The sequence below is a fragment of the Ctenopharyngodon idella genome, chromosome 18 (genome assembly GCF_019924925.1).
Source record: "Ctenopharyngodon idella isolate HZGC_01 chromosome 18, HZGC01, whole genome shotgun sequence".
NCBI classification, from domain to species: domain Eukaryota; kingdom Metazoa; phylum Chordata; class Actinopteri; order Cypriniformes; family Xenocyprididae; genus Ctenopharyngodon; species Ctenopharyngodon idella.
In genome coordinates this window covers 24,090,760-24,101,725 of record NC_067237.1, presented here as the reverse complement: position 1 = coordinate 24,101,725, position 10,966 = coordinate 24,090,760, and the positions used below count along the sequence as shown (strand labels likewise).

The 10,966-nt window shown below is 37.0% G+C and overlaps 1 protein-coding gene across 1 annotated transcript; it reads right to left on the bottom strand.

Annotated features, from left to right (window-relative positions):
• Nucleotides 1-7,618: 7,618 nt before the first annotated feature.
• Nucleotides 7,619-10,825, bottom strand: foxl1 (forkhead box L1). The gene is made up of 3 exons (XM_051869503.1): nt 9,321-10,825; nt 8,127-8,222; nt 7,619-7,782 (listed from the first exon to the last, which is right to left on the bottom strand). Exons 1-2 carry the CDS (start codon nt 10,447-10,449, stop codon nt 8,128-8,130), a joined length of 1,224 nt encoding a protein of 407 aa, XP_051725463.1. The 5' UTR covers nt 10,450-10,825; the 3' UTR covers nt 7,619-7,782; nt 8,127.
• Between the last annotated feature and the right edge of the window lie 141 nt (nt 10,826-10,966).

Below are 10,966 nucleotides of genomic sequence, written 5' to 3'. Positions count from 1 at the left end.
CACAGTACCACGCTTAAATTCACATACAACTGTGGCCATGGAAGTGATTGGAACACCTGACTTCAATAATTTGGAGGGGTGTCCCAATACTTTTGGCAATATAGTGTATGTATGTATGTGTGTACATATATATATATATATATATATATATATAATTTTTTTTTTTTTTTTTTGAAAGACCCAGGAACATTAAAACAAATAAATTATTATTTACAATTCCCTTCACTTAATTGTTATTTTGTGGGGGAAAAAAAGAAAATTAGTATAATTAGTATTTTTAAAGTTTGTGATTTATAATATTTCATCAAATTTTTTAAGACATTACCAATCAAAAGTTTGTGGATAGTAAGATTTTTTTGGTTTTTGAAAAAAGTATTTTATGCTTACCCAGGCTGTTTAAAAAATACACTAGTGTTAATATTAATATATAAAATAAAGCAGTAATATTGTATAATAACCTTTTTTATTTTAATATGTTTAAGTAAGATGTAATTTATTTTCAGTATATAGCCTAATATAGAATAATAAAATAGTGTTTTTTATTTTTCATTTTTTAGGCTTGGGGGGGAGGGGTCTTATAAGATATATTAGATCATGCTCTGTGCCTGATAATGTGTTACCGAATATGTCCGTGCAAATTCAGCTCAATGTGGGAGTGTTTAAGGCTCCCCAGTGAAGAAAACTGCCAAATGGCTGCCATGGCTGGCTGTGTGTATAAATAAACAGCAGTCACACTGGCCTGCACTGATTGGACGCACAGTAATGAGCTGTGAAAGGCCAAGCACTGGTGTCACACACTGAGAGCTCTACTACTAATTAATCCCAGACCCCATCAAACAATATAAACTCGCCTTATCTTGAATAGTTAGTGATTGATCACATCCTTCTACACTTTCTTACTTCCTTTCTTCTTTCATTTTCTTGGTCTTTCTTTGACTTTTTTTTTGTCAGGAAATAGTATCATTTGTGCCAGAAATTATTATATTTTTCTTTCTCTTTCCTTTTTTATCTGTTATAACTTATACACGCGCCTAAAGGGACATGGTGATATTCGAAACTGCCTATAATTTTATTGATAAATATAAATACTTTTATTTGTCCTTTATTTAACCAGGAAATAAACTTTCTGAGATTAAAAATCTCTTTTGCTGCTTGTTTCTTTGAATTTGAAAAAACATGTCAAATTCAAGCAGCAATGCCTTTGTTGCACAACATCGAAAGCAGACTGTAATAAAGACACAGCTGGACGTCATTTGGGTGCAATAAATCACTGTGTCATCAGCATAAAAATGAATAGCATTCTTGATGTTAAGATAATTAATATAGATAATTAAAAAGTAGGGACCCCAGAACAGAGCCCTGAGGAACACTCCTCGTAATCTGTGAAGGTGTGGATGACTGACGTTCCATTCGCATCATTTCTTTTATGCTCAACAGAAGAAAGAAAGTCATACAGGTTTGGAACATGAGGGTGAGTAAATGATGACAGAATTCTCATTTTTGGGGCAACTATCCCTTCCCAAAAATGAATGACCCGTTCACATCAAGGTAATTATAACTATAAAGTGAACTGGCCTTTAGAAGCTGTATATAAACTTTCAAGAAATCATATTTTCCAACCTCAAGTTTAAGGTACCAGGGCTATAACCATAGAAATATGACAAATATTCAGATTAATAATTAATAACGAGATAAGAAATATGGCACATCTGGCTCTTAGAACTTGAAACGATTGTTTTGAGGATGGCTTATGTTTTTGGAGTTTTTTAAGCGACATGAAGTACAGATCCTGTAAGTGGGGTGTAAAATGGGACACAAATGGATATGTTTCCTGACAATAAGTCCTATGTTTATCCTTAATATCTCTGTCTACCCATTTTCAAACACAGAATCTCATAAACACACATATACATCCTCTCATGCAACTCTGTTTAAATCCCTTTCTGTGTTAGTGTGTCTGTGTGATGTTTGGCTGGCCGGTTACAGACGGTTTGCTGTAGCCGGTCAGTTGGAGTGGACCTCTGAGGCCAGTGCACTTTTCAAACCCTCTTTGGGAGGCAAAAACTGGAGTCAAGTTTCGCCGTAGGTTAAGTGTGAACCAGACAGCAGGGTGGTCTGTGACAAGGGCCACAAACCCACACTAATGGGTCTTGGGAGCTTTCACAGACACGTACACACACAACTGTAAAGGTATGCGTAGACACGGATAGACACTTTCATTCAGACAACATTTGGCCGGCACATCTGGCTCTTAGAACTTGAAACGATTGTTTTGAGGATGGCTTATGTTGCTTAAAAAGATCCCTCATTATAAGAAGTGTGTGTAACACATGTAGGTCTTCATGATAATCCCACCAGCAGATAGTATGACGGATTTAATGTCATTTGAAGGTCTGCTTTCTTAGATAGAGTTGCACAGTGATCCTACAGTTATGATACATTTAACCTGATATCCTCAGTTAATAGTATTTTATAAGTAATCCAAATAAGTTGAAGGATCACATCTCCTTTAGTTGTTTTAATTGTATATCATAATGATCTTTATCATCTACAGTGTGGTCCAAAAGGCTGAGACCACTAGTGAAACTAATTATGTTTTGCATTTACTTCAATTAGATCCTAAAACGCGATAATTTTGCGATGCGACTGCACCTTACGTCTACTCACCAAATAAATAAAAACGTGGATATAAAATATTCCTTAGAGTTAAAATTATTTCATAATCTTACCTGTATGATATCTTTAAAGTCGACATGAAAGGGAAGTTGCGGTCTTTTTTCCCTATTGTGACCTGATTGTGACGTAGAGTCAAACGGCTTCTCGAACAAGAAAAAATGTAGGGCGGGAATTTCATTACAACGTGCAAAACAATCTGCCTAGCAACAAGACGAACACTGCAACAGTAATACAGTAAAATTAATAGGCTACTGAAATCTCTTATTTGTTCGTATGAAACGAGAGATGGCGGTTGAGAGGACTTTGGATGATGGCGAATATACCACTAGATGGCGTAGTTGACCAATCAGAATTGAGTATTCCAGGGAGCAATTTTTATTTATTTTTTATTTTTTTTATTGACATATAAAAGCAAATGTTACAAGTCAAAGAATTTAACAACAATAATAGAATTATAAACAAACACAAAAACAGTAAAGAAACCAGGGAGCAGTATATAAATGCATAAATACATGGGTCAGTGACATGACGGGTCATTTTTTTTTTGTCCATAGGCCTTAATAATAATAATAAAAAACAAAGATATGACATCCAAAGTATGTAAGGTAGTACAACTAGATCTCATCTCTTTGAATCCAAAAGGTTTTAATTATATTTTGCTACATATAAAGGTATTTTAAAGATTTTGAAGTGTCAAAAGGTCATTCGGTTTAAACATCCAAAAGCCAATACAGACATTTCATTTATGATTAAAAAGTCTTAATATGTAATAAATGTATATTTTTTTTATTCTGGTTTGATTTTATAGCATCATATATGAACAGTGCAAAATGGTAGGCTATTAAAATTATGTATAGAAGTCGTTGCTTTGTTATGAGAAAGAATGTCCGGAAAAATGAATTTCATTGATGTCATTCGGAGTAACAAATATAAAGGGACCATTTTGGATCCAGTCATGCTGTCAATATCATGTGACAGGATGTGACATCATTCAGACACCTGTAAAGGACCACATGGTCGTGAAGCAAAGTAACTAACTCTTTCTTAACTATTTGAAAAATTCATGTTTCACTTGCTCATATGCATGTCCCGAAACATCAGGTCATTCGGTGCAACCGCTATAAAACATGGAAAATGTTGTAATATTTTAAAAACTTTTACTAAATATAAAATGTTTGATTGTCCTTTTGTTAGCTAACTAGCAAGCTAACTACCTAGCTAGCTAGATATCAGCCTGTTAGCATTGTTTGAAAATATCGTCATTCGGTAAAACCGAAATTTTGATTAAACCAAATGACTTTTTGGTGACAAATTTTGTCGATCTTGTAAAAAAATGACAAAAGCAGTGTTAATTGATTATAAAAACCACATAATCTAATTGTTAACACCTAATAAAACTTGTAAATTAATTATATCTCCATTATGTTTTTTGTTTTTTTACACTTTTAAAAACCTTATTTGTCAATGACCCACATTATAAGAACATGCTGAGAGACAAAAGCTGAAGGCCTATAACTGGTAGTAAATATTTCAGCTATGATAACAGGTTGGCATAGTTAACGAGTGCCTCTGTGCCAAAGTAATAAACAAAGAATAGTTTGAAATCAACAGAAAATCCACTCAATTACTTGAAAAATGCAGGTGCATTTAAACAAGGAAACACCTGAAAGACTGTAGATGAACTGCTGGTCCTCAATAATGTATACGTTACTGATTTAGTTTAAGTTTAAATGATGGGAATGCACAAGGATAAGGGTGGGCTATTGCGAAAATCACGATTAAAAGTGTTCATTCAGCAGCTGTTAGTTAATTTAAATTCTTTGGTTTGAGTGAGCTAAACTGGAGGAAAACGACCATATCCAAGCCAGCTGGTGCATAATCCACTGAGATGATGGTTATATGTGTAATATTTAGTTTGGCCCATAGAACAACACTTGAGAGTTTATTTCTAAATGCCTCTTTGTTATTCCCTCAAAAATTGTATTTTCACGGTATGAGTCACATGAGTAATCATGTCAATTACTGTGCACGGCCATATGTGCGGGTGAGAGAGATATTTATTGTGCTAACCTCCTATTACAGCTTCTCAGTCAGGCATCTGAAAAGATATGTAAACACACAATCATCAGTGAATACTTCATGAGGTCATTCCAAATCAAAAAGCAAATTTTACATTTCATTCAAGAGCAGTGGGTGTCCATTTGTGTTTTTCATGTGTCAGTTGCAAATTTGGTTGACATGAGAATCACTCTTGCATCAAATACAGTGTGTCTCAAAGGGTGATATATATGAACACTTGCATTTAGTGTACCGCTCTGCTAAATCTCAGCTTTTAAACGGCCGTATGGAGGCATACAAGTAAGTTAAATAAACCTCAGATTGCTAAAATAAGCGTCAAACATTTACATTATGATAAAAAAAAGTGTTTGTGGTAAAACAATATGGAATGATAGGTAGTCTGGCTTACCTCAAGTCAAGATTATTTGCATGTGGTGCGGATGTTGGTGCTTGGCATTAAAAGGGGAGTGAGAAATATCATGTTTACGCCCTAAACTTAAAATAATTTTTAGGCCTAATTTTTTTTTTTTTTTTTACAAAGTCAGCAGTCTTTCATTTAACTGGTTTTATTCATACTCATAATGTCTTATTTCCATTATCATAATCACACCATGTCCATTCATCTGGCCAGAGTTGTATGTAGTTTGGGTTCCTTGCCACTGTCGCCTCTGGCTTGCTTAGTTGGGGACACTTAATATTCAGAAATATTATTGATTTGACTGCACTAACACTATTGAATGAGAACTGAACTGAGCTGGATGATGACATCACTGTTTTTGCAGAGCTGCAATATAGCTGAATTGAACATAATTGATTAACTTTACACAGTTAAAGGTCAAACTGAACCAACACTGAACTGACTTCAGCTGAATAATAAAACTACTGAGCAGCTTTACAGCAGAATTGAATTCTGTTTGCATCACTGCATCATTATTTTCCTGTTTATCACCAAAGTCCCTTTAAGACAAGTCATTTCACTCGGCGGCCATCTTTGAACCGGCTATCTGGCATCCAAGTGCAGCTCTTATCTTTTTGAATAGGGAAACATCATATTCTCCAAAACTGTTCACTAAGCTTATGATTAAATTTCATATTTGAAAACACCAATGAAATCTGACAACAACAGTCTCATAAAGCTTGTTTCTTATGTTCAAATAGCGTTTAAATAGCTTGTTTTTCATGCTAGACCAGCCAATGCGCATGCGCAGTCATGAACGCGAGTCTGAGAACGCTGCCTGCTTCTAATGGCAGCTGCAGTGACGCGTGTCTTTACTAATCAACGATTGGCTCTTTCACTTAGAAGGCGGGGCTTATTCGCCATATTGGTTGTTGCACTTTCTCCCATTCATAAGTGCACTTAAAGTCTTTGTTATCACTGTAAAGCTTTGACACAATCTGTATTGTATAAAGTGCTATATAAATAAAGGTGATTGACTTGACATTATGTTGCTAATGTATTCATTTTAAATAATAATAATAATAAATTTTATTTTTATTTATTTGAGAATGTGATCAAATTTATTTTCTTGAATTTTTCAGCACTTTAGGTCAACTTATATTGCTTTTAAATTTGCTAAGAGAACATGTTGTTTGTTTGTTTTTTCATATTAAACACAGTGATTAGTGTCTCTATCTGGATGGACAGCTCTGACTTGGATGCATGAGTGTGTTTCATAAGCAGGCCTGATAGCAAACAGGGATCTTGCACTCTTCGCATGCAAATAGCAATGCATACAACTGAGCCCAAGGAAACATAACTTGATTAGCAGCTAATGTTCCTCCCAGAGAGACCATCAATCTTCATCAGAGCCCCACCCCTCCCTCAGCGTTGAGAGCGTATTTGGACAACTGAGTTTGGTTTACACTAGGAGTGAAAATATATAATAAACACACAGATTAAACTCTTTTGATGCCGGCGGCTTGAAATGGTATGATTTAGTGCTGCTTGGAGACATGATTGCACATGAAACAAGGGCGATGACGCTTCTGCAGTATGGCTCCTTTTCTCTCATTCTTGATTTGACCCCTGTCTGATCTATCAGGCCTTGCCTCAAATAAGTCATTTAAGGAGATCCAAGATTTGAACCATGGCCGATAGACCTCTTCATGACTGGTGATAAATGGTTCGTTGTGAAAATAAAATAAAATAAAATAAATTAATGAATCATTCATTTCAGGTCAATGTTTCTTACAATTTTCTCACTTTATCTAAATTTGTCATTAGGGGGTGGTAATGGCATTTTACAGTAAACAGCTGATAATTGAAATATTTGTAGACATAGCATTAATATCTCTTTCTAGGTAGCACCTCATAGTTTCAGGACCTTGAAAAAAAGGCTTATAATGTCAAATTAAACTGTAAAACTATCAACACTACCACTTATTATTCTAAAGGCACAATCATATTCATATACTATATACTGTACTGTATATTGACATGTATTAATGGCACAATGAACACCTAAATATATCATTTATCTGGTATAATGTTTACAAACATAAAAAAATCTGTTGGTTCATAAAACAATCCTTTAAATTACTTTAAAATCATTGCAAGGCAGTGTGTCAGAAGCATTTCACTTGTGGTCTGAATCAACTGTTTGTGGATCTGAATCAATGTAGGTTTTTTGCGAAAAGAAGTGAATAATGACTTTAATTTAGCTAAACAATATGTTTGTGTGACAGAAATGTTTTTTTTTTAAAACTGCTGTTTATCGAATTTTGCTTTATAGTCAGTGTGCCTTCATTTGGCACCTCTCACAGTAGAGCGCTTGCGGTTGCAGCCACAGAAAGTGTGCTCTATTTCCAGTCAAAATAAATGAAATTGAGACCGCTCTCTGCTCTCGAGTGTGAATTTTTTACACTTTAAACACTTAGGAAGATAATCTTTCTTCTCATGTTTATTTTCATATAATGCTTGAGAAGGACAGAACACAAACTGAGAATGTTGTCATTAAAAATTCACATCCAGCTCTGTGGTCCATCAGCTTCAAGCTGTTGAGACAACATTTGCCTTCTGTGATACTGTTCTTGTGGTTACCAAAAGATCTATAAAAAAAAAAAAAGCAGATATCCAGCAGTTAGACATTTAGCACTCCATCTGTATTACATCACTGGATCTTTGCAGAGATTAAAATGTAAATGTATTGATAAAACATAGACTGGTAACTTAACCATATCAACTATGTGTGTTAATTGAGGTTGAGTATTGCAGCCTACATTACAACACTAGAGGGCATAATTATCTTTAGCAATGTAACGAGACAATGAGATACAGTTTATTTCACTTATTTGGGTTTAATGCAATAAAGCTGTATCAGTAAAGGTCATACTTGAAAGTCATGGTTGAATAGGTTATGAAAGAAACATTCTTTTATATTCTCAAAGATCACCTTAGAGATAGCAGTGTTTCGTTATGATCATGGATGGCAAATCCAGGGCTGCGATCCAGCAGAGCCCTTGCGGACTGCTCCATCTAAGGAGCCCATCTGTGAAGAGGAGGACAGATGGAGGCAGCAGATTGAGAGATGTAGTCTCTTTCTCTCTACAAACCTTTAGATGGATGACGCTCTATTTACACTTCTGACCAAAAGAATCCTATACACAGGAAATGCTTGTGGATGTGAGTTCCTCTGCTCGATGTGGGGAAGCTTATTTATTTCCACAAGCATTCCTGATTTGCACTCTCTGAGGCTTAGACCTTTCAGTTCAAAAACCACTTATGGCTATATATGGTGGCAAGGAATACATGTGGTAGACTAGTTTCACAGTTCGGGATTATGCGTAGTCCTGGAGCAACAAGTAGTCCTTGAGATATATATATATATATATATATATATATATATATATATATATATATCTTTGGGGTTTCAGTTTAGGTTTGAGTCAACAGCTTCATGTATAATGCATATCGGATTGTTTTGTGTAGGAGACTGAAGGTATCAATTTCAACAAAGTTTTACTCATACTCAATGTTTATTTGAAGAATTGAGTTCTCTGTTTAACTCGATATGAATCTCACATTGAAAGTCCAATGTACAAACAACTAATTTTCTTTCCATAAATGTATCTTTAAGCAGTAAATCAAGTTTGAGTTTGTGTGTATCTATAGTTAGAGAGGACAAGAACAACAGGACAATGCAATTTCTGTCAAGTATCTGTCACTGAGAGGAACATATAAAACTCTTGTTCATATATTATAAACAATAACATTTTACAAAGACATCTGTGTTTTGGATGGCTTTCAATGAGTGCGTTCTTGATCACTGTATACACATCAGAGAATTAACTACTGTTAGTACTGTACAGTATAGGCATGTCTGTAGATTGGCCAGGCCACCCATGTTGAATCTCATAACGACAACAACAATAATAGTAGTAGAAGAAATAATAATAATCCCGAATTCTCGATATATGTTTTAAAACGTTTTGTTTGCAACTAATGAAAAGAAAAAGAAAATAAGAATGTTACTGATACTGAATTCACTGAATCTTTCTAGACATAAAACTAGTTTGTTGAATTTATTTGCTATACAGTCTGTGATTCGTGAAGCCATAAAAGAGTCGTCAAAAGAATAATTTCTCGCCTGTTTTTTCTCTGAAGTTCAGCATTTTGTCAGGACAGGTGAGAGACAGGTAGGAGCAGAGCGGGAATCCGCGCGGGTACAGCTGTGGGTGCGCGTGTGCGATCAGCGAGGACGTGAGCGCGTAACCGCGCGACTCCACACATTCAACCGGCGCTCCTCCGGCAACGCTGCACCTCCGTTGGAACTGGTTCTCCTTTTTCGACAGAATACTGTCAATGCTAAACTCCTTCGATTTGTCAGTGTTTTTGCGAGGGTGCGTCTGCGCGTTTATTACTTTGGATTTGGCGTCTCCATTTTGCGCACGTCCGGTGTCAGTCTTCACTGGTTCCAGCGTCTCTTGCGCGCTTAAATGCGGTGTGTTTGTGTGATTTAGAGTGTTTGGAGACACTGTGCTGGTCTGTTCAGGCGTCGGGCATCTCGGGTTAGCGCCCACTGCGGTCGAGGGTGCCAAACACCAGTCTCTCGTGGACTCGGAGGCGTGTGTGGCCACATTAGCCTCATTATTTTGTGGTTGGGTGCCGTTAAACTTCTCGTGGACGTTTATATCTGTTTCAGGATGTTTTTCGTGTTGCTGTTTGTCGTTAAGCTGCGACTCTTTCTCCACATGCGTACTGTGATGAAGTTTGGAAGTCGTCGCTCGTGTTCTCTTGTGACCGAGTTTAGTCTCACCAGTCTCCTGAGTCCTGCACTTTCTCTTCCGTCGCCGGTAGTTTCCGTTCTCGAACATGTCCAGACATTTGGTGTCCAGCGTCCAGTAGCTGCCCTTCCCTGGTCGGCCTTTTTCTCTGGGCACTTTAATGAAGCAGTCGTTCAGCGAGAGGTTGTGGCGGATTGAGTTCTGCCAGCCCTGCTTGTTGTCATGGTAATAGGGGAAGCGGTCCATTATGAACTGATAGATCCCGCTCAGCGTCGCGCGCTTGTCCGGCGCGTTCTTGATTGCCATGGCGATGAGCGCGATGTAGCTGTAGGGAGGCTTCTGCGGAGGCTCCTGTCGGCTGGACGCGAATCCCAAAGCGGGAATGATGCCTCCAACTTCGCCACCGTAAACATAGATTAGGGAGGAATTCGACAAACTGAGAGCCGATGCAGCCACGCCGGGCTGTGGCACTGGGCTGTGGTATAAACTCATGACTTCGGAGGACAGTTTCAGTCTGGGGAGATCGCCACCGGTGTGTCCGCTTCATGAGTCTAAATGTTAAATAATTGTTGTCCGTTTTGCTGTTTTATGTTGACTTAGCGCTGGAAAATAAATTGTCTATGATAAACACTCGTTGTGTTCCCTCAGCCCACCCACATTAATTAAATTTTCATTGCCGAAAGCCTCGAGTCTCTCTCTCTCTCCGCGTGTCCCCTGCCTACCAGCCAATGGTGTGCTCGGTTATTCCTTCATTTGTTTATAGAATTAGTCTGTTGATAAGTCTGCCCACCCAAGTTGAATCAAGCTGTGTTTATTTGGAAAAATTTCCGGGCACCCAATACATAAACGCACTGATCTGATGTTTGAAATATCACGTCCACCCTTAACGCTGAAAGTTGCTCGCACAGAGAGAACAAGCAAACATGACAGAGCTCTTTTAGGGAGTTGCTTTGGGTTGCTTGAAAAGAAAACAAAGCAGGCTATATAAAAGAAAATGACGGTAACACTT